Source organism: Pogonomyrmex barbatus, unplaced genomic scaffold (genome assembly GCF_055798465.1).
Source record: "Pogonomyrmex barbatus isolate J1 unplaced genomic scaffold, ASM5579846v1 scaffold1, whole genome shotgun sequence".
In the NCBI taxonomy this organism is placed as follows: Eukaryota; Metazoa; Arthropoda; class Insecta; order Hymenoptera; family Formicidae; genus Pogonomyrmex; species Pogonomyrmex barbatus.
Window position 1 is genome coordinate 18417603 of NW_028297098.1, and position 24536 is coordinate 18442138.

The window sequence follows — 24536 nt, forward strand, 5'->3', positions numbered from 1 at the left end:
CTTTTCTCTCGCCTCTCTGTGTGCTCCACGTGTACCCTCGGTACGTATAAGATGTTGTGGATGGTGGCTTTCTTTTATCTATTCATTATTAGATTATTTATAGATTCAGAGCAAATGGCTTTTATGTTTTAAGTGTTTTTTTTTTTATATCAAAGATTTTTTTATAAATTGAGTTGCAAGTGGATTATGTGAATATAGATTCTATTATTTTAGAAAAAGAATTTAATTAGAGACTTATTCATGACGTTATTTCATATTAAATTTAAAGAATTAATTAAAGAAAGTTATATTTCAGTAGATTCTTATTAAGAACAAGATTGTCATTAAATAATGAAATAATCAACCATATATAAAATCTGCGACGATCTCTGTATCTAAACGAAAGATAGTTGAACCACGAGGTCACCAACCCTCTTTTTCCCGCCCTTCCCTCTCCTTTCTTTCTCTCTGGTTGGCAATCGCGAGCGATGAGAGGACGGCAGGATCTTTTTTCATTTTTCTGAAAATCGAGCGGCGGGCATGAATTATTACCGAGATCACGAATCCGCTTTCCACCCGACTTCGCTTCGCAGTAGAAATACGAGGATTCTATGAACCGAGCTTGTTAAAACTTCAGGCTCTCCAGGAGAATGGCGCTCAAAGCTTTGACGTTTTCCCGAAATTACATTTCGAGAAACCACATTTTTTTTTCACGTTCTCTCCACATTCTCTCATTTTCTAATGTATCATTAAAAGTTTACTGATCGAGATCGGTTTTGTCAAAGTGAGAATTACGTCCACCAGACATGCATATTTTATTTATGATGTAGAAATAGTAAAGCACGTCTAATAAAGCACGTCTCTCTTTTTTATCTTTAGTACAGATATATTTATAAACATAACATATTATCTCGTAACAGTTGATAATATTGATCTAAATAAAACTTTCTTCCTTTTCGTAGTTTTGCTAATTGAATACAATTTGAAAATGTACAAATAAATTAAACATCGAAGATAGTAAAATAATCTTTACATCAAACTTTTGAACTCATATATAAACGAATCCATAAACGGTATCATAACTCGAAGACAAAGTGAGTCCTGTCTTTGTTTCACGGTTGAAATAAAGTAAAATTCTTGACTGAGATTACGCTCGCTGTTACGCTTCGCTTCGTTTTCCCGAAAACTTCTTCGAGTGTGTCGGATACATCACGAGAGGTTCGAGCATCCCGTTTTCCCCGATTAAGTTCGAAGCGACGAATCGAGGCGGACGGACGAACCGGTAAAAAAGACAAGCAATATCAGATACGCGCGGCAGGAATGCTCGTTCTGTACGTGGCTCGCGAGGCATATAATAATAATATCGGCACGAACGCGAATGCGGGTGGGGTATATAGTCGTCACGACGGATCACGTCGAAAGTCGTGATCCTCCGCGGCGTCCAGGGACGGCGAGATCGCGCTTGTGATCAGCTCCTCGCTCGCAGAAGGCAGCTCTCGCTCTGAAGAGGGAAGAGGATCCTCTTCTCTCTTGCCCGGCAACCTCCGCAACAAAGTTCTGGTGCGTGCAATGCGAAACGTGACAGAACCCACCCGCCCTTCGTCCGCCCTCCTAACAATACCCTCGTCTCTTCTGCCGCCGCTTCTTCTTTCCCGTCTATCTCCCTACACCGCACAGCTCCACCTCCTACTCTACCCTCCATCTCCTCCTCCTCTTTTCTCGTCTCTCTTAATCTCATCTTCCTTCCACCTTACTCTTTATCCGTTGCCTACCGCTCTCGACCCGACCTCACCCGCGATCTTTACTCCCCGCGAAACGATCTCCGAAGACATTTCAGCGGCGACTCACGGCACCAAGGATAACCGGAATCCGTTAACGCGACGTCCAATTCTCTCTACTCTTCGCGGTCGCGCCGGCCGTGCCGGTTTGAAGTTATAAATCGGCGCCGAATGGCCGCGTAAAAGTGGACACGGACGATATTAAACGCCGCGAAGACTGACTGACAGGATTCGAGAGCATGGGGGTAGGCCACCACCGCGATATCGCTGGTGGCCTACTCGAGATTGCCCGTTCAGGTCGGTATTATATCACCGGCTGAAAATTTAATGAATTTATCACATATCGTGATAATTTATACCATCCGCTGTAATTTACGCGGAGCGAATAGCTAGGCGAAGTACCGTTGCGAATTTTCGTGCGCGTTGTTTCGAGTTTTGAACGTTAAGAGAAAAACAGCGTACCGCCGCGGAGCAAATTGACCTTAGCAGTATCAAATTTCAAGCTGAGATGACTGTGTTGATTATTATCTTATGTTAATTATTAAAATAACAAATAAAATTTAATTAATGGTTACTTTGATACACAGAAAATGAAAAATATATAAATAATTCAAATAAATCAGATTATTCTCAATCTTTTATTTATCTATCAAAAATGTTTTCGCGTAACATAATTTCCTTGCATATTTTATACTCCATCTCTATTATTACGTTACTACAGCAAGAGTATCATGTAGAAATCAGCTGTTCTCGTGTTATGATTAGCCAGAGTTTCAGGTGTATATAATTAACCGTAACGTTACAATTGATAAAATATTTTAATTTTATATTAATTAATTTTAATTTCTAAAAATTGTACTATTATACTGAAGCACATTTCTCAAAATCGGAGCGCCAATAATTTTCATAGTGATTACACTTCCTAAATTCAGTGATAAAGATCATCATTGGTGAGTCCGGGATCGCATTGTCGTTAGGAAAATGAGCGAATATTGCATGATAACCGATTGCAAACTATGCCATTCGTGCTCGCGGCGTTTGAATTTATCCGCTCGATGAGCGCGAGGGAGCGCGAGATCGACGCGCGGTCGTTGAAGATCGATAATTCCGCGGCACAGGCCGCGCTACGGTAAAACGCGCTTGAAAAAAAAATACGGCGGCACGTTCTCCCGCGCGGGAGAAATTTCGCCGAACGATTCCGAGGCCGACCGTGAGATTTGGATCACCCCGTATAGTACACGAGAACCTTATGATGGCGACCTCGCTATCTTACCTCACGATCCTGATCACGATCACGCACGCACGCCGAACCGCCCACTGCGTCCCCCCACGAACCCCTCCGCCACCACTCTGTCCCTTCTATACCCTTCACCCCGGATTCCGACTACTCTTTCCGCGAGCGCAGACGCACGTGCGTGTGCCCGGATAGGGAAATAATTCCGCGCGGAGAGCTGGCATTGCGCGCCGCGACGCGTGAATCCGCTTATCATATGGTTCTCCTTCGGATATTAAAATATTATCACAAGTCTGCATTTCCTTTCTCATTTCCTTTCATCATTTTTCATAAATATCACCGAATAACTCTCGGTGAGGATCGGTACATCGTCATGCAGATATTTCGCGCATTTCTATATATAGATATCGTACAACAGATATTCACGTATTATTAATTCAGCGTAGCTTGCAAATCAGTCGTCTGTTGCAATCGCCCGCTGATTAAATCGCCCGGCGACAAAAACGGGTCCGATCGCTATACGATCGGCCATATATCGGTTGTCTCGATTGTCTATGCGAATATCGCGATCGTTATTAACGTGGACTGGCGAAGGTAGAGAACGCTATTACCACGCGGCACAAAGGACATTACTCGCTCGGGCCGCGAGTATATTGCCGATGCCTGCACCCACATCTGCTCTACACGTAAGCGCGTACGCACGCGTGACCGCGGGCACGCTTCTCGCGCACGACTAACGGTGCACGCGGACATTTTTCGATTTCGTTCCCCTTCTCGCCCGCTCGGCCACGGCGAACGCGAGAGCGAATGGCGCGTAGGTGGAATCGCTCGAACGAACGTCGCCGTGACCCGCCGTAACCTCGGCCGACCGCTGCCGATATCTCGGATCGACGAGCGCGATGCGGAATGCCCGATTAACGCAGCCGGTCGACCACTAAACAACACCACTTTCTACATATCAACGCGTTTTTATTGAAATTGCATTTGGCAATTTTTAAAATTGACCCATAAAGCATCGAAATATCGTTTATTGCGACCAGAGTTTTAAACGTTATTACATAAAAGTAAAATAAAGTGACATCAAATCATGATATCACACATTTGTGAAGAGAGAAAAGATCTTAACATATGATTCATTTCTTGAAGGCGTGAAATGTTCTTTGCAAGCAAAGAAAATAACAAAAATTAATTTGACCTGACTTTTAAACATTTAAATTATTAAAAAAGTTGTGTACTATATCAGTATTGTGTATTTAATTACACGTTATAGTCTTTGTTTTTTTCTTGCTTCTTCCCGCAATAATTCCGAATATACACATATTTAGAAATATAGAAAGAAGACTGTGTATCATCGATTCAATTAAATAATATAAGATACTCGAATCTTTTTTATATATATAAGTGTAAGTGTATATATTCTGAGATACTTATCCACGTTTCAATTTGTGTACTAGTGTGTGGGCAGTATCTCGCGTGTTACGACATTATTCCATAAGCTTACTTCCCTCTAGTTGGCGCACTTAACTTATGTGACGCTGCTACTTCACGCTTAATGATACGGTATCATTTACATCTTTATATATCTCGAAATTATACACTCAAAGCAATCGCGTATCCGCATTTAGATTTATATTTCTACCTTTAATACTTATGCTGGGACTTAGAAAGTAAGGTATATTTCATGGCGTTTCGCCGAGGCTGCGACCAACGGATCTATTCTCATGTCTTTCTCTTCCAAGACCAGATCCGAATGGCAAGTCGTCCCCATGACGCTGATCGACGCCCGTGATCTGTTTCCCTGAGAACGAGACGGTCTCCCGACGGACTGGATCGCGGCACCGATATATATTACCACGGAGAGTACTCTTTGACCCGGGTTGACCCCTAGGGACGCGTACGAAGGTTCTTATTTGCACACCGAGACGGTCTATCGTCATATTCATCGTCGTCGTCGTCGTCGTCGTCGTCGTCGTCATCGTTGTCGTCGCCGCCGCCGCCGCCGCCGCCGCCGCCGCCGCCGCCCGCGTCGTTTCCGCCTTCGTTCTTGCTCGATGGCAAGATGACAGTAGGTAGGTAGATAGTAAGTTTGTAATTCTCGTTCTCTGTCTACAGTCGAGGTCATCCGCCGCTCATAATTGTTGCCTCACATCCGCCCCCGCACCGTCGCCGCGTACGCGCTATTATTACTTCGTATTTAATTAAGCGATCCGCAACAATTTACGAGCAAATGACAGATCTGGGATTTTTTTGCATCAGTACGTTCGCCAAAAAAAAATTCTGCTATCGAGTTGTTGATTGTCTCGGAATGGACATGCCGTCATAGAAGAGAATTCTTTTATATGCCGCGGTAGGATTCTCTTGCGAATAAATATTACTGAATTTTTCATTCTGCAAAAATTATTGGAAATAAAACGCAGTTTGATTACCATGCACTTCTAAACTAGGAATGGTAATTTTTTTTCCGGGAGAAAAAATAATTGAGTTTTCTACTTTGCTTTTAGGCAAATAAACCCGGTGTTTTTCCAAATTAATTGATATCAATTTACACGGAATATATTTTTCCGCAATTGTTGCTGAATTATTGATATTTTATGACGTACAGCATATTTCTGTTCTCTTTCGAAATTGTATCAATTTTAATGCTTCTTCTGCATTCTGCGGGCATGTCATCCTTCGTCCCATAATGATTGTAGATGAGTACGGCAAAAGGAAAGGTGGGGGGAGGGGAAGGAGGGCTGCTAAGGTCCAGTGAGGGATGCCTCAGGTCGGTATAAGGCACGGTAACTGCAAAGGTACGGGTAGATCATTAGCAATGATTTGTTGTCGAGTAGGCTGCCCAATGACCCCGCCGGTCGAAGCATGAACTCCGGGCGTGTCGAGATCTCCGCGCTCGATGATCTCGTATGCCTATAACTATCGACTTCTTCATATCTATCCGCCAACTATAACGCTGCAGCATCGCTTCTACATGTCGCTTCTACAGTTGAGTACATTCGGCGCAGAATTGTTGAATCGAAATAAAATGTCGAGAAGACTCGACATCGCTATTTGCATATGAGAAAAAAAAATGCGAATGTTATACTTGCAAAAATAAATGTATTAAATATTATTAAACGTCGATAATATATATTTTATCAATATTACCGATATGTAATCAAAGTTTTTAATATTCTAGTTGAATTAAGAGTTTATCAGTAAATTGAAAATTTATACAGATATTTAGAAAATACATTCCCACCATCTCTCGAAAACATTAATATTAAGCTGCAAGAAAAATATGAAATATCCTCTTTTTGGGATGTACGATAACTAATCAATGTCTGTATTAATGTAGATATAACTAAGAAATTATTGGTACATTGATCGTGCGAAGTATCAAACGGAGAGTATTGGAATATCGAATATCGTAAATTATGAATACTTCAGTGGTATTGTAATAACGTTAACATGCTTATGTATATGCCGGCATTCATAAAAGCGCGTCTCTAATTATTCGTTAAAAGTTCATAGTGAAAATATCGGATTGGTGTTGTAAAAATATCTCGGAGAAGAAACTCCGAGACCGTGAGTGATAGTGCATGTTCGCCGCGATTTTGTCGGATTTTTCATAACAGCGTGCCTTTCTTCTTTTAAACAGAAGCATGTTTATCCTAAATATATTGAATTTTTTGACAATGTGAAAAAAGCTCTTGATTACATTGTGCTTAATTCTATATTTCACGTTTTAGTATTAAAATTTAGTACTAACATTAAACGCGTATCGCTTTCAAAGTTATCACGTCTGATAAAATGCAAATGAATATTGTAAATTATTTTTTGATTTATTCTAAATTATTATTTGTAAATTATTATTTTACCGTCAATGTGCAGTGAAAACGTAATTTTACGTGTATATAAATTACAAATACAATATCAGAAAAATTAAAATCAATAATTTTTAAGAAAGAACGACAAGAATTCGAAGAACGACGTGCACTTGAGACTGTATGTTTTTATCAATTATTGCGAAGGCCAGATAAGTAGATGTAATCGCACATTTATTCGACATTATCAAACAACTCGAGGCATTCTTATCGCATCGATGTGTAATGAATAGTTCGTCTGTCCTTTCACGTTGCAGATGCGAAGATATCGTATCAAAGAGTTCCGGCATCCCGCCAACGTGATATGCAAAAGTACGAAGTATGCGAATCGAGTCGCGCGTTGCGGAAGCTAACTTGATCCGCGCGCGAATTTCATTTAAATATTTATCGATATATTTCTACTCCTCGCAAACAAGACTGATCTTCATCGATGCTATTCGATCATCAATGTCTCCCGTTATTTTCCGCTTGTTTATCTGCTTAATTAGACAGATATCGCGGTGTTCGTGATCAATGGACCATGTCAAGATGCATGTGCCGAACGAAAAATCTTTTCTCTTCGCGAACTACATTGTGTAAAGTAATATTAAACCTGACATTTCTTTCGAAAACTCATGAGAAAGCTTTTAGCGCAAGTTAATATTTGTATCGAGTTACTTTCCAAACGCGCGCGCGAAGATGAATAAAAGCAATGCTGGATAAGTAACTAGATTACTCAGATCGTACGGCTCGTTAATAATATATACGAAAATTATCTTTAAAAGTCTCTAAGAATAAGTATTTAAAATAGTACATTTTTTATGTATAAAGACAAAAAGTATTTAACCGCACACAAAGAAAACTTCGCCCAGCATATGGCTAGTATTAGAATTCTATTAAAAGTTTATATTGACCTCTCTCACAATTTGACAAAAAATAACTATTCTTCTTATGTAACGATGTACACGAGCTTGCCGCAAATAAAAAATGTGTATAACGCAACACTCGAACTTAAAAGCGCTTTCACGTGATTGATAATTAACGATCTATAGACAAAATATATATAGGATATATTGTTAAAAAAGGAAAGCATGGTTGAGGAAGAAAGGATATCCTAACTATATCCTCCATCCATCGGAACAAATAATGTCGTGGGTATTCCTGAGATAATTCATAGAAGATTTCCCGTTATCGATACGCCGGCGTCCCGATGGAATTCGAGCCGCGAGTTCTAGTCGTGCCCGGCTTTTAAGCGGATTCGCTTGTCCGGGGGAGCTCCTACGCGCGGGGCACTGAATTTACGTTATTACCGCTCGCCGATCAGCAATAAAAAGGAGCGCAATGCGTAGTGGAGGCACGGCGTAACGGGTATATCGCGAAAGGTCAGGGGTCCGCTCGCATTTCCAGCCGGCGAGCGAAGCCGGCGGAGCGCTAGAACGAACGTTCGCGTTCGCGTTCGCGCGAGCTCACACACCGCGGAAATTAATATACGTGCGTATTTGCGTGCGCGGACCTTTTAATATAGCAATCCAATTAACGCGCCGCGCATACCATACCTCGATCAAAAATCTTCCGTGCAGACGTTCGCTTTACGTTCGGCACTACTATCCGGCTGATCCGTGGGAAAACAGACACTACGGTAAATGTGTATCTGTTCCAGTTTTTGATCGCACATTTCGCGCAAAAGGAACTACGCAATTTCTGATATGAGATCAGTACTTGGCGATCGGTAGTTGGCGAAAAATTAATCTTAAAATAACGTTACTCGCGAATTCATATTTTTAATCGAGTACCAGAGCTGTTCACGAATTGTTACTGGAATTTGGAAGATAAAATTGAAATTGGAATAAAATGATAACGATAATGTAATTTGATCATATTTTTCGAAGAAAGATTTAATAGATTGTAAAAATTTTATTATATAAAAAAAACTCAATATGACATGATTTACTTATAATTACTGTAGGAAATATATGATGAAAATTTACAAGTGAGAAATTGTAAATGCAAATGATGACACGCGATTTCGACATATGTCAAGATCCCACCGGCAGCTCGAGGTGTCGCCTCGATGATTACGAGTAATTCCGACAAAAAGGATCATCATGGATCATTTGGACAAAGAGGCACGTCCGTTTACGGGCCTGCTCTTCGAGGAGAGGGGCGGATAGACGGATGCGAGGAGGAGGATTCTCGTAACAAGGCTGTGAGAAGACGATGGCACGAAGGCAGAAGGAGCGAAAGATGTGAGGAAGAGAAGCAGAAATAGAAAGAGGATGAAGTAGAAGGAGAGGAGGTAGAGTGCGTGAGCTCACGATGTGTCTCGGCCCGATGCATTTCTTCTTCTAGAAACCGAGACGAAGAGACGAAGGATCCCCCAGCCGGCCCGCGGGAGAAGGAGAGGACGAACAAGAACGAAGGGAACGAACGCGGTGGCCTCAGGGTGGCGTCGTTTCGCCGCGGTGTGTTCGCCGCGGTGTGTTCGCCGCTCGTGGTGGTCGAGCTATATACCGGGTACCGGGTACCGAGTACTGAGTACCCGGTACCGAGTACTAGGTAGTCAGGTAGGTAGGCAGCGAGCGGATTGGGAGCGAGGAACGAACGGCGGGATGAGAAGAAAATAGAGAGGAGAAACTAGGAGGAGGTGGAGAAGGAGGAGAAGGAGGAAAAGAAGCTAGAAGAGAGGACAGAGCGGAATGTGGTAGAAAGCATAGAGTTCGAACAATGAAAGAGGATAGAAAAGCCGTGCACGCACGATAGGCGAGGGATAGCATGGAGCGAGAGAAAAGGTAGGACGATCATGAAAAGAGGGAGACAGAAATGTTCTTGAGAAGGAAAGAAGAACTCGAGATGATCCGGCGAAAGAGAGAAGGCGAGAAGTGAGCGGTGGAGAACGAAGGAACGAACGAACGAACGAATGAAGGAACGTAGGTAGGACATGCAGGCGGGCAGAGATAGTCGAGTGTACCGAGCGCGAGTTTTGCTCGCGATACGCGCACTCGATGAGACCCAGGGCCCCTCCGCAGCCGCCGCGACGGCGGCTTCCCTGGCGCTGGCTCACGCGGGCCCCGCTGATCTGTGACCCGGATCCTCCCTACCTCAACAACCCCAGCTACGGGTTTCACCTTAGCTCTCAGGACGCTCACCCACATCCACGCACACTCACGTACATCCACGAGAAATCTTCGCGAGGCACATATACAAGGAAAAGAGGGAGAAGAGGGAGTCATGAAGGGTTCGAGGGGGGGGGGGGGACAGAGGCGAGAGGCTTTGGCGGGGCAAACCAGCGTGCACGCATCCTTCGTCTCTGTCTCTATCCCGCATACTTTCTCTGTCCCGGCTCTCCTCGCGAGAGAACTTTTTACCGAATACGTAATTCCACGGTCAGGGTTCAGCCAATAATCTGGTTCATTCCGGAGAAATGTGTGTGTGTGTGTGTGTGTGTGTGTGTGTGTGTGTGTGTGTGTACGTGTGTGTGTGTGTGCCGTGACGGTAAAAGGAGAGAGGGAGAGACGTGGAGAGAAAGGGCGGAGGGGTTCGTACACGGTGTGTACTATCGGGCTGGAATCTCTTTCTTTCCCCATCGCCCCGCTTAATCTCTTTTTCTCCTCTTTTTCTTCCCTCTTGCGCGCATCTCCTCTTTCTTTTCGCGCTTTGTCTCTTTCTTTCTCTCTCTCTCTCCCTCTCCTCCCTTCTTACGTTCTCTCTGCATCTACTCTTCATCATTTCCCGCGCTCTTTCCTCGTAAGCTGCAATCTATGCCTCGGAGGCGCGCGATGTAGTACATATGCGTTCTCGTAGATAGCAACCTCTCGCTTCTGTCTCTCTTTCTCTACAGATTCCCTTCTCTTCATCTTCTACCTCTCGTAGTCTTCAGACTCGGTCGCTCTTCACGAAGTGTGGTTGCGTCGACATGTCTCTCTCTCTCTCTCTCTCTCTCTCTCTCTCTCTCTCTCTCTCTCTTTATCTCTCACTATCTCTCTTCCTTTTTCCTTCTATCTGTCTGCCCGGCTGCCTCGTTGGCTCGTTTATCACACGCCGTTCCCGCGTTTAATCAAGCGCCTGCGTCTCAAATTCTAACGTAACTTCGCCTATCTTTATACCTCTGCTTTTTGTCAATGTCTGTGTTTGCTTACATTCTATCTCCTTTGAAGCATAGCACAGATAGTTTTTTGCCATTCAATTCTCCTATTTTTTTGTTTCAATGATATGTGATATCGCAACTCGGATTCTGTCTTCAATTTTAATTTAATTAGATAAATCTTTGGTCATCGAGCAATTTATGTTATCGTAAATATTTTTTGGTCAATGTTTAAAGAATTATTTCATATTACAAACATTTAATTTTTTTTTCTCACAAACAGTTTTGCCAATCCCGTCGTATCTCTTTGACAAGATCTAGTTGTAGATTACTTAAGCTCTGCCGTGTTTTATATTTATGTCCATTTTATATCGAATTCTGAAGAGCATTATAGTAGTTTCCGATTGATTTTGCTCTCGCCGTGTGATACGCGGTTAGTTCGATTTCTCTCCTCCCTCGAGTTCTTCGTTTTCTCTTTGTCCTTCTTTTCTCATAGTTCTTCGCTTCGAGGGGGCGAGCCCTCTTAGTCGGCGACTTCTGCGAAGCGTAAATAGCAGCCTCCCTCGTCCTTCTTTCTCTTCCATTCCGCTCAAGCCGGCCACTCGTTCCGTCAATTTGTCTTTCTCTTTCAGCCTGCTCATCCCTCGTTCTCATCCTCTTTGCGCCTTCGTTCCGTGCCGCGGCACGTCGATTTCCGAGAGGTGTCGATAGTATCTTCTTCGACTTCGTCCCTCTTCTTCTTCCCCATCAGCCTCACCCCTCCCCTCGGCTCACCCTCTGCAGCCTAACTGCGCGACTTGGCGATCCTTTGTCTATCTTCGCTTGACTTCGCGCTCTCGTAGTCGACGATCGTCGCGGCTGTTCCCTTGTTCGATTCGTTTCTCTCTCCTCGATTCGAAAAGCGTCGCTCTTCGTCTACGCTCGATCGACGACATCGCACCGTCGGAGCAGTTTCGATTCGCGCTTTCGATTTGCGAGCGGCATAAATACTAGCTCCCTTCGGGCTACCTACCCTCTCCCTTTGATCGTCCGACAGAAGCTACCCGGTCAATCTTCCTCTCTTACCTCCTTTTTCCCAACCTCTTTACTCTTTCTCCTGTCTTTGCAACTTGCGTCTCCTGAATTGTCAATTTCCAAAGAGAACGTAGATGCTATTTTCCTCGGCGCCAGACTTCTTCTTTCAAGGCTGATTTGACTTTCTTCTTGACGATGCGTGCGCGACTCGCCTTTGCTACTTCGTCGTATGTCGTTCTTCATCCACTTCCTGGATCCAGATCAATGATCCAACTACACAGATTCTATTGAAACAGTCAACCTCTCTCGTTGCTTCTCTTCATTATGTTTCCTTTTCTCTTTCCTTCTGTTTTGTATTAAAGCATATATTTATGAAGAAATGTTTATACCTGATGATGATAATTAATCACTTTATAAAAGCTTAATTTGCAGCTTTTTATTCTTTTTTCCTCACAATCTTTAGCATGTCATCATAAAACATTTATATTTATATAAATTAATAATTCAAGTGGTACATGTGCAAAAGTAAGTTCTGCAACATCGACTATGACATACTTTGAGCGCGATATCGCGATATCGTGCTTTACCCGCCGTTCGAATGGCGCTACTCGAGCAAAACGTCTTTCTTTCGCGCCTCGCGGATGATACCTCGTGGAGCATCCTCTTTGCACTTAGGCTGGAAGCCTCACTTCGCTGGAATCGCCGATGCCGCGTAATTGCGGAATACCGAGAGCGCGCATAATTGCCCGCAACTCGCCGTCCAATCCTTTTTACTCGCCCGCTGCTCTCGGTGCTCTCCTCCATAGGTCTCTCTGTCAGCATCCGCCTTCGTTCCGCTCTCCGTTCGAGGCCGAGACACGTAACACGATGCAATGCCGAGAACGCGTTCTTCGGCGAGATTTCCTCGTTCGTTTCTTTTATTTCGTGTCTGACTCATGCGTACAGCTGCGTGCTTTAATTCGCCGAAGAGCTTGACTAATATAATATGCATTAAGAGGAACTTTGCGATAAAGTATTTTCCGCTCGGTATTAACACATTTTAAAACACCACGTTTGTTCATTTTATTATTTTTATAATTATTTTATTAATTCCTAATTATTTTAATTTTTATACAGAGAAATATATTTTATATATTCTTTATATATATATATATAGAGAAATAAACTTAACTTTTTCGTTTTCTAAGAGCATTTTGTGAAATACAACTAAATCAGACACTTTAATCGTCGACGAGTTAATATTCCTCGGCCCTCGCAGTCGACTACTCGGAAATGATATTCCGAATAGGACGATAGGATTTAGGGAAAGGGATCGTGGGACTTTGATGCGGATGTTTACTCGCGAACCTCACGATGCCCGATGCAAATGGAGTGATGCAAATGAGGCACACTAAGAGGCGGTGAAAGAGGACGCGGAGAAGACGACGCTTTTATCGGGATCGGCCGTAGATCTTCTGTAATTTTGATGCGGCTGATTGTAGCTTGGTGCGCGCGTTTAATCCGTCGTCTAATGTAACGTTCTATAATCTGGTTGCCTGTGTCGCGTCGCATGTGAGCTTTCTCCCGTTTGTGTCTGCCCCTTAACCGGGAGCAGGTAATTGAGTTCTTAAGGAAAGATCATATCGGCCCGCTTGAAATCTTAATCCTGTTTACCAAGTTAACCTAAGTCCATTAGGTAGACACGAGGCTTTGGATAATCGCGACTGCGCACGGACGAAGTGTAATCTCAAGCTAAACTTATTTTTAGGGTTGAGCACCGAAGAAACGGAAGGACTGGAAATATTTCACGTGCATGTTTTATCTTTTGAGGATCTCACCCTCTTTTTGATATCTGAAATTTTTTCCACTCGAGATAGTTTAAGATCGTCGTTTAGCTTCGTCCTGTTTTGCAAACCGCCGGCTGTTGTCAAACAGAATCGCGTTCTCCAGATGGATATATCTGATGGATATTTTGAAAAATAAGAAATCGTTTTCTGATCTTATTTATCAGATTGCAAGAAATGTTTTGAAGTTGACGAAAATTATATGACAGCGAAAAGAAGTTGTGTAATACGTAAAAAAAATCAAATAATTATATAATAGAAATCTGCATTAAAATAGTCGCTTTGCTTTATGTAATCTCTTATCATGGATCATAATTTCTCTTCTTCTATCAAAGCAAGATACTTCACCGCGTGACCACCACCCATCAATGACTTGAACCAGGAACATAATAAAAAATCGGTCGAGTCGCAAGAGGGAGAGGGAGGCGGAGTATTGAAAAACTATATAGATTATTACGGGGTCGATATCCGATGAGGACGAGCGAGATAGCGAGAAAGGAGCCGATATATAAAGACGAAGAGACGCGCGAAGGCGGAAGGAAGAACATTCGGGGATGAGGTTGACGGAGAGAAGGGGAGGGAGAGGATCGCGGAGAAAAGGGGCATGGCGAACAAGGGTCGGACAGTGGCCCGGTTATAAATGAGGAAAGCAATTTCCAAGCTGGCGACTTGACGAGCTCAAGGCCCACGGTGGCTGCTACTCAATGCGAGATGGAGCACGAGAAGGTGGTTGGGGGGAAAGCGATAGGGATGGGGATACTGCAAGTGGATGCTCAGACGGGTGGCGGAACCGCCAAGGAGGGATGACTGGACGAGGTAGGCAGTATGGCGGGCGATTAATGGCTTTAGTTACTAGCGACCCGGTCGTGTCCTCTCTTGAGAAGCCGTCACTGTCTTGCCTTATATATATGTATATATATATATATATATATATATATATATATATATAAAAGCACATGTATACATATATATATATACGTATCTACCAGACTGTCTTCAGACGTTTCCCATTATCAGCAGGACAGTTAACAGCCCGAATGACGGCTTCTCCGACGAATTCGGTGGAACGGGCGATAAATTTCTCAGCCGTCGAAATTCTTGTCCGCCGTTTCACCCTCTCGCTCTCCCTTCCTGATTATTTGCCGTAATAAATTTTTCAATTTTACCATAAATTTATCACCGTCTTAAGAATCGTAAGTGTTGCTTCGATTTCTTGTTGTATTCAGAATCTTTATAATGCAATCTGTAATATAACGACATGATTTGTACTATTTATTTTAGATTGATATTTTTTTTTTTTGGAAATCAATAATTAAATATTTTACTCGGAAAACTGCAGTCGACTATATCTCAGGCTCAACTACTCGATAAAATTTTGATATGCGTCATGTCGATAAATAAATTTCCATCAACTTCGAAAACGATGTCACTTCAAGTTTCCATCATTTGCTCTCGCTTTTTATTGGTCTCGACGATAAAAGCAAATAATATAGAAATAGCGACGTACGCTAATCGCCAAGCGCCTAATGCAATGGAACATGACGTTAATGTTAATAGCTTATCATCTTGAGTTAGCGTTAGAAGATTCCGAGTTAACTGAAATACATTGGTGACGCTTGCGAACTTAGCGAACGTTCGGTCAGATGTAAAATCGGCGCGGCAATCGCGACGCGATTTTAATCCGCGCCCATCTTAATCGCGGGTGTGGCGGTCGCGCGTAATCGGCCCTTTAATTCCTGTAAAATCAAGGATAACGAGGAGCTTCGTCCGTTCCTACGTCCTATCTGTCTCACTTGCTTTGCCTCTTTCCACTCTTTCCCATTCCCTTTCCATCCCGGTTCTCTTTCTCTCTCGTTCGTGTCTCCCGGTGGAGCCTAACCCGGCGCCACGTTCGCGGGTGCAGAGGCGATCGTTACACCGAAGCGTCATCAATCACCGCCGCGTCGGTTTAACTCGGCTACACGCGAGAGAGAGCCGGCTCGTGCACGCCGCGAACTACTTTCTTCCCCGTTCTTTTTTTCCTCTCCCCTTCTCTCTCTTCTTTTTACATTTCGTTACACGAAGGCGGAAAAAGGGAGCGGATGGCGCGAAAAAAAAAGCGACGAGAAATTGCGAAAAGCTGTAATCGTCGTTTCCCAAATTCGTCCGTACCTTCCCGTTCGCGTGTTTTAATAGTAACGATTTCTCTTGTTTATTCTCTTCTGAAAAGCCGTTGTTTATTACTTTATTATTGCACTTGTTTGTATACACAAGTAAGTTGTTATTATGTATTACAATACGTATATTTGTTTAATAATGACATAATTATAATATAGAAAAATACAGGAAAGAAAATTAATTGTTTATAAAGTTGAAAAAACACATACGTCAACGAAGATTTATAAAAATTATGAGACTGTGTTACTACATGCTTCCCAAAATCTGATTTTTTTCAGGAAAAGTTTATAATATTTATTTTATCTTTATTCTACCTTTCTCTTTCTGTTTCTTCATTTTATAAAAATCTGATAATCAAACATCAATATACATTATCCGTATCGACAATGCCTTATACAATTGAAAATATTACATGTTGTAATTACAACTACATAAAAAAACTGATATAATTTTTAGAGTATTTAGAGTATTTAGAGTAATTTATATAATTCATCATTATTGCCATTTTACGCAACGTTCTGTCAAGAATTAGAATATTAATAAACGTTAAGAAATCGCTAAAAAAGAATAACTTTTTTTGAATATAAACGAAGTAAGTGTCGAGAATAATCATGATAATTTTAATGTGATTTCGAGTCGTTTGTATCGCTCTCTCAATGAGTAGGCACTCGATCGGTGACAGTTACAAATGGGAATACAAGTACGTCGACAAAATCCTACGGATAGCGACACACGAGAAAGATCGGTGTAAGCGTTCCTCGTGAGAAAAATAACGATGAAGAGGCTTACCGTGTTGCGATATGACAAAAGCCGAAATATAGGCTGAATCATTTGGCTTTCTTTTCAATTATACGCCACGTAACAACAACGTGTGTCTCTCTCTCTCTCTCTCTCTCTCTCTCTCTCTCTCTCTCTCTATCTATCTATCTTTTCTGTTTCTGTTAGTTAGCAATCTCTGCCTTTCCTGCGTTTTCTGTCGTGTCCTCGTAATAAATATAAAAGTACCCCGGCGGGCCAACGGGGTTCGTATAGCCGATAGTAACACGGCTGCTGCCTCGTTGGTGGAGGAGGAGGGTAGTTGCGCGAGGGAGGCGTGGATAGGGCGCCGGTATATTATTTGGCGGGGATCCAGCCGGCCGCGAGGCTCGCCTCGGTGCTTTCATCTTAGGCATAGTCATTCTCCTCTCTTTTCCTCTTTTTTTTTTGTACTCGAACAAAAGGACGTTGTACTAGCGAAGCTCGGCGGACAGGTGAACCGTGGTGTATCGACGACGTACCGTTCGTCCGGATTCTCTTGATTTTTATGTTCTTTCCCGTGCACGATGATTTGACCATCCTGCCAATGGCATGCTACATCGTCGGTAGGATAAAGCCCAGTTTGAAAAGCTCAGTTTGATGTTAGAGCGTATTGGAACGAAGGAAGAGGATCGCCTTACAATGTGTGACGCGAGAAAATAAACAAGATAATACAAGATACAATTTATTTTCTATAATTTTTAATACTCCGACTCGAATCGTAATTCGAATGCGCGATGCGGATTCGAGCAACTATCGTCGTTCGCGGCATTGTTAATTTCGAGAAGACCTCAAGAGAGGTCTGTCGGCGTCTTGCATCGCCGAGCTTGCTTTCGCCGAGATCAACGGGCGGTACGCGGTACCTCGGCGGTACGTGGAGCTTCATCGGGGCCCGTGTTACGTTCGGATTTCCGGGTTGCAACTGGCGATGTTAATGCACCGCGTGCAGCATCGGTAGGTACCGGCGCGGCGTGCGTACCAGGGAATGCATGTGCAGCGCAGCGCATAGATAACCGCGCGTAGCGTGCGGTATGACTCGGCGTGGCATCGGCGTGGTGCGGCGCGACGTGGCGGGGCGGACGGGCGGGCGGGCGGGCGGGCGAACTCGGCGAGGCAAACGGAAAGCGAGATAGAGAGACGGGAGAGAAGGAACGTGGCCCTCTCTCGCCACGTGGGAACTGGAGCAATCCCTGCATACGGAGAATGCCTGACGGTGAAATTGCGACGGAGGGACCGGAGTTCGAAGACGAAGACGACGATGAAGAGGAGGACCTCGAGGATGCGGCGCGGCGGTACGAACAGCGGGCACCCTCTCCATAAATCACGGAGAACTGGTAGTTTCCTCGCGCACAGTAGGTGGAACAATGTCCTTTCCACATAGCTACTGTGCGTTGTGTGTGTGTGTGTGTGTGTGTGTGTGTGTGTGTGTGTGTGTGTGTGTGTGTATTTGTACGGCGTCGACTTTACGAATCGCGTCGATCACCGTGAAATCTGTCATAGATCACACGATAAAACGACTGAATAAACCGATTTATTCCACATCACTAGTCAACGCCTATGGAAATCCATGTTTGCTATTCAGCTTTACAATACGCAATAGCAATAGTAATAAAAAGCCTTAGTCTAACCCGAAAAAAACTTTAGAAGTAGTAAATGTTGTCTTATTTTCATACGATTATTTGTATTTTTGGGCAACTAAGGTAAAATAATTCACTCACAATTACATTTATGATATATTCTGGAAAAAATTATATCTGATTACTATATAATATGTATATAGTTTTAATGCATGTTATATCTACTGAATTTTTTTGGATATTTCTTTATTTTATTATAATTCGGAAAAAACTGTTTTCAGATATCATTGATTTTCTTTCTGGGATTTCTCGAAATAATCTTTTAGCCTTTCAGTATTCAAATTCAATTTTTCAAAAAAAAAAATCTTCGTTTATTTTAATTTTATTAATTGTCCTCAAATCTTCAAATTTATTTTATTATATCACAAATTTTAACAAAGGTGTGATAAGCGCATTAAATGCAATCTATAATGCATCCGCATTGTGTTAAATTTCTCTTGCTAGTATCGAAATATATTCTGCACGTTTTCTATACACAGGATATAATGCAAAACAACAGTAGAATAATATTATAACAAAACAGCTGCTTTTTCGATTATGATTATGCCAGTGGACTACTATAAACTTTCTTTCACCAGCGCTCCTTCCGTTTCTCTCGCCGTCTCGACATTATTAATGATCGCGGAAACCACCCTAAAGATCTCTTACGAATGTACGGGTGCAATCTACTATACGCGTGCGCGCGATACGCATTTTTTGATCGACACTGATGAATGGCGACTGAACCGGTACCGGAACGTTCTTGTCCCGTTGCGGGGAGAACCGGAGTTCCGCAGACGCGCGGGATGATTTAATACGCTTGCAAGCGACACGCTGCTGTGATCTACGAATGCCTCATGGATCGATAGAGAGAATAGCGATTTTGCGAACCGTTTGATCGAGAGAGAAGAGAAAGGGTATAGACACATGCAAGATTTATAGATATTTTTCATTGGTTACAAAAGCAAATATAAAAAAAACGTTCTGAGCGAAGAGAAAGAGACTTTTGCTCTTTGGAAAAACTTATTTGAAATTCGACATACGTATTTATTATAAATGATACGACTGAATATCAAAGTAGGCACTCTTGTTACACAATGCATCGCTGTATAATATTTCGATCGCTTCAAACACGAATAATCGCATCGTCGATAATCTCTTACACGTGAAAATTTAGAATCGAAACATTTATTTTGAACCTTTATTTATTTATTTTGAACCGTTTGGTAATCTCAAAAATTTTTCTGTAGTTTCCACTTAATCATATTGCTTGTCATCTCAGCGCTATCTTTTTGAACGGTCATAATGTTTTGAAATAGAATTACATTTGGGACAGATGAGCTTATCGATTTATCAAAACTTGTGAAAAATTTTAAGCTACTATTATACTTTAGCTTACAACTGTATTCGAATCATAACTATTATTAACTTGATTAACTATTCAATATTAGTATATTAAAATTAATTTGATGTATTAAATTTGAACAATATTGAATTTTTATATGTCACGACAAAATTTATCATTGGAAAATATTATATATTAATATAATTACGACAATTAACAAACAATTTAAAAGATCGCAAGCTTCGATGAATTAATATTTGTCTTTCAGAGCGGCAACTTCGGTTTCCAATTCGGTGAATTTTCTCGAGAGTTCTCGGATCTGTTCGCTTAATCCGGTCACAGTTTGCAGTATGTCGATAGAACTGACTTTGCGATCAACGCATTTGTGTAAAGCGTTGTCGTCAACATCGGCATTCGGCTCATGGGCGAGACATTCTTCAATCAGTAGATCGCTGCTGCCCCAATCTTGAACAAAACGGATGTGATTGCTACCGAGATACCACGTCATCGAACGGCGACACCGATATGACCACGGATTACTAGCGAGATAGATCTGTTTGAGTTTTGTCAGCTTCTTCAGCAATTCGGCGGGCAGACAAGCGGTCATCTCATTATGCGCGATATCCCAGATCTCCACATTCGGCAACAAATCATATAATTGTGTATCGACTTCGGCGATTCGATTTCGCCACACGATGAGTGCCTTAAGATTCGTCAAATCTTGAATCCACAACGAGTCCAATTTACGGATTCTATTGTCTACCAAACCTAACACGCGTAGTTTGCCGAGACCCCGAAACGCATTAGGTTCGATCTCCTCCACGCCACATCCGGTGATATTGAGTTCTTCCAGAGAATCGCCATGCATCAAGAATGCATCCGTCGGTATCTTTTTGATATTCGAGTTCTTGATATTGATGCCTACCACTCCTTTGGGTAACTGTGAGAGTGGCTGTAATTAAATACATATGAAAATACGAATGATGATACGAACGATTAATGAATGTATTAACCGATAAAGTCATATAAAAATTTAAAAACAGACTCCGTAATATATAAAATTACTTTAAAAACTGATAATTATTAATTTAATAATTGAAGAAATATTCTATTTATACGTATTTTCAGTGTTGCTCAAATTTATTTTAGAAAGCGAAGCCAAGAAAAATTTGTGTTAATTAAAGAAAAATTCCGACAAAGAAAAAATTTTAGAAAAATATTCAAAATTTATATTACGATGTATAATACCTGTAAATTTGTGAGACCTTCGCACTGGTAACAATTTTGACGTCCATGCAAACCTGGTTGACAGTCAGCCGAACATGCAGCCAGGATTGTTGCGAGGACGAACAATTCTAGAATTCGCTTCATCACGATGAACTTCTCAGCGAGTCTGAATCTGATTATTTTCGAGTTCGCTTCTTATAACCAATCTCAAGGCCGTATAGAACATTATCAGCGATATCGGAGAAAAATAATAAGTGAGCAGGGAAGTACCGACGGTTAAAACCAGATGCAAATATGTTGCATATTAAACTCCACATGCGAATGATTCACACGACGTTCGCCAGATAATCAAGTGTTATCTGCAGTTGACTTATGTTATTTATATGAAAACCGGTTCACGGTTCACGGTTTTGATGAACAAACAATGATACAAGTATGTATATAAAATTTAATTAATATAAAAAAAAAAGTTTTTATAAATCTATTTTACGAATTTATAACTTTAGAATTAAAATATGTAAAAATAACTGTTATTTTTTGTGATTTATATAAATAACGAGATAATATCTATCGATATATAAATATGAAATAATAAAATTATTTCTATTTTTCTACAATTTCTTTATATATTTAATACATTAACTTTTTTATATTTAAATTTATTTAAATAATAAATGTTTATTTATACGTTACATTATTAGTAGTTTTTTAAATTATTAAATTTTCATATGGTTTATATTATATAAACTATTTAAGTTTTGCAAGTGAATATTTTATTTAGTGGCTGTTTTTAGAACAAGAAAATGAAGAAATATCGGATATCAATTACAAAAGTTAGCAGAAGCCTGGTTTACCTTGCTAGGAGTTGCCAGAGATAGCGATTGCCTAGGGCACCTGTGCAATCGTTTCTGTATGAGTTCAGATTTGATATGCAGACGACGATAAGGGAACAGATATTCTCTTCGATTAGGTAATTAGAGGATTTTATTTGTGTTTATTTGTGATCATTCGCGTCTTTGATAAAAGTGATTCGAGAGCGTAAAACCGGTTTTGCCGTACGAGTACGAAAGTGATCACGATGATTGCACTTTGATGTGCTTTATAAAGCCCCTTGTTTCGATCAGCCTCTTGGCGAATCGTTAGCGCATATCAAATTTGCGGTTTAGAAAAATCGCTACATCTTAAACAGCGGCGTGTCTTTGCTGATGTCATTGCCTTAGAGAGAGATAATTGATCGCTCGAGGCGATGTATCCATGACATCAGATTCCATTTCTGCTCTCTTCTAAGAGCGTCCTCCACCTCCCAAATTCTATTTCGCGAACATTTTGCTTCGAGTTATCGTAAATACCGAGGTATCGAGCATGAAGGGGATGAAAAAACTGTTACATAAAGACTTCCATGTTCTTCGATATAACACTGTTTATGTGACATTTGTTTAATTATTGTTTGTCATGATATTTATGAATTCGGTTAATGCATTTATTATATACAATTTCTTGTTTAATTTTATATGAAATATTTCAATCATATTTCAAATTTCTAAAATATTTTCCATAAGACATTTTTTTTTTAAATGCTATTTTTCCATCATAAGATTTGACAGGATTTAGGAAATAAAGATGGCGAGAACAAGGAAATAAATGTCAGAATTTAAGATATATATTCAGATTAAACGAATCTCTGTAGACAAAATCTGTACGGGTGCGATTTTGCTAGATCTAGATAATGAGCCGGTGTAAAATTAGGAATTAAATATTTCTCGCGGGACTAAACCCGTTGAATTATGCCGTGCCGTCGATACATTCGGCAAGAATTAACACGAGAGCAATTACCTTTGTCACGCGCGACTCTCGCCTCCATCCCCGCCGCCTCTTTCCCCTGCAGCAGTCGTAATTACGGAGTTTCGAACGTTTCGGCGGGTTGGCGCTTTCGTGTAATGTCTTCATGCGGGCGCGCGGGCCGGCCCGCGGCGGGATTTGCGAGGATAATAACTCGCGGGCGCGCTGATCGAAATATTAAAGGAACCCCTTGTTCGCGCGATAATGCCTACGTGCTTTACGGACGTTAAGCTCCGGCTCGCGCGAATTGCACGGTGCCACCGCGTAATAATAAAGCCGGTTGGTCGGTCGGTTGGCTGGCTGGTTGGTTGGTTAGTTGGTTGGTTGGTTGGTTGATTGGTTGGTTGGTTGGTTGGTCGGTCGGTCGGTCGTTTCGATCGCTCGCACAAGACCATTCGACGATGGTACATATGTGATGCGTATGGTAACGGCGTGTACACGTACATTTGTCATTTCTCATGCGATCGAATAAAGACGTGCGCGCGTGCGTGCATAAATGAGTATCTCTAACGACGAATAACGAAACGCGTGACGCGCGCGTACGTTCACCTCCGTCGAGATGCGATCTTACGATTAATAACCGGAAAGCTGTCATAATTACAATCGAGACGCGCCGCGGGCTCTTGATTATCAGCCGCGAACTCCGCGTGTGCAGCGTAGCTCTAGAATTCAGAATTTTACGTCGTCGACGCGCGAGATGTGTACAGGGGTACTCCAAAGTTGTCACTTCGTCTGCTTCTTCGTCCACGATCCGAGTATGAGATCCTGAGGGTAATACGTTACAAGACTAATGTCGTATGTACGTGCCGCGAACACGCCGATAATAAGCGCATCGCGACATCGAAGAAAGGTGTTAACGCGTGCCATCCCGGCGGCGTTACTTCGTTATACACACGTGGGGGAAGAGAGAGGAAGCATGCAAGCTATAACGCGACGTGCATGCACGAACTCTCTTGCATACATGCATAAGACTGCACATACTCAGCGCGACGGCAAATCGTAATGCTGTAATAATGGATGCACCAGCAACAGTTGTCCAGCGGTGCGAGGGGGGGTTCGGCGGGCAGAGGGAAAGGGGGGAAGGGATGGAAAAGCCGATGGAAGGGGGCAGAGGGATAGAGGGGAAACAGAGAGGTCCGATAGGGGAGCGAGGCCCACCCCCCTCACCCTCCCTGTTGCTTTCAAGCGCGAAGCTGCGCAATTTGCGTGTAAATATTTCTGCCGGTTTTTACACCGGGCCGCGTGTACACTTTACACTAAGCGCGTATTAACTCCATAAAACGCGGGAGAACAACCGGGCACCGACATACACTCGCCGCCCATTCCGCAAACACGCGCGCACGCACGAGACGGAATGCATAATTTATCGGAATACGTCGCGATGTTTTACGCCCGGTCGATAGTCGCGCTCGATTAGTCGCGGCGAGGGTCACGGAAAAGTTGGCATAATCGCGAAGATAAGCAACGCCGGAACAAGGAATCCGCGCCGATAACGCGCGTTAATCATCGTCGTGTAATTTCTACGCTTAATTATTGATTATCAATGTGCATTCACTCGTATCGAAATCTTACTTTCGAAATTAAAGTTTCATCACGCCCGATACGATCTGAGCAACATTTTCGAATTTTCCTTCATCATGGGAAATGTTTTCGCGTAATACACGATCTCGGCAGTCAATAATGTCGTAATATCGTCGATAATGTTGTAAAAGTTCGGAACGTATTTCGAAAAAATTTCTACCGCTCTCCGAGATCGGATATTCCCTCGCGTAACGATTCGCGTGTCGGCGCGGAAAGCGTGCTAGG

At 42.2% G+C, this 24536-nt stretch overlaps 2 protein-coding genes across 10 annotated transcripts in view; one reads left to right on the top strand and one right to left on the bottom strand.

Annotated features, from left to right (window-relative positions):
• LOC148938194 (uncharacterized) overlaps positions 1-24536 on the top strand; it is a 153521-nt gene that overhangs the window by 69828 nt on the left and 59157 nt on the right. For 2 of the 9 annotated variants that reach the window (XR_016141341.1, XR_016141345.1), the window contains one exon: positions 4731-7773. The exons of 6 other annotated variants lie outside the window; for them this stretch is intronic. The gene's annotated coding sequence lies outside the window, so the exon portion shown is untranslated. Of the gene's footprint in view, positions 1-4730; positions 7774-24536 lie in introns of those variants that run through there. One more of the 9 variants, XR_016141346.1, reaches the window with a different exon arrangement.
• On the bottom strand, positions 18647-21092 carry LOC105425339 (osteomodulin). The gene is made up of 2 exons (XM_011636061.3): positions 20913-21092; positions 18647-20616 (listed from the first exon to the last, which is right to left on the bottom strand). The coding sequence occupies exons 1-2, from the start codon at positions 21033-21035 to the stop codon at positions 19915-19917; spliced, it is 825 nt and encodes a 274-aa protein (XP_011634363.3). The 5' UTR covers positions 21036-21092; the 3' UTR covers positions 18647-19914.

What these genes read in the sequence shown, in the direction of transcription:
- LOC105425339 (XM_011636061.3), bottom strand. Translation starts at nt 21,035, where the DNA reads ATGAAGCGAATTCTAGAATTGTTCGTCCTCGCAACAATCCTGGCTGCA. An exon ending in AAGGTCTCACAAATTTACAG is followed by an intron (nt 20,617 to 20,912) that starts GTATTATACATC and finishes ATTTAATTACAG; the next exon opens with CCACTCTCACAGTTACCCAA.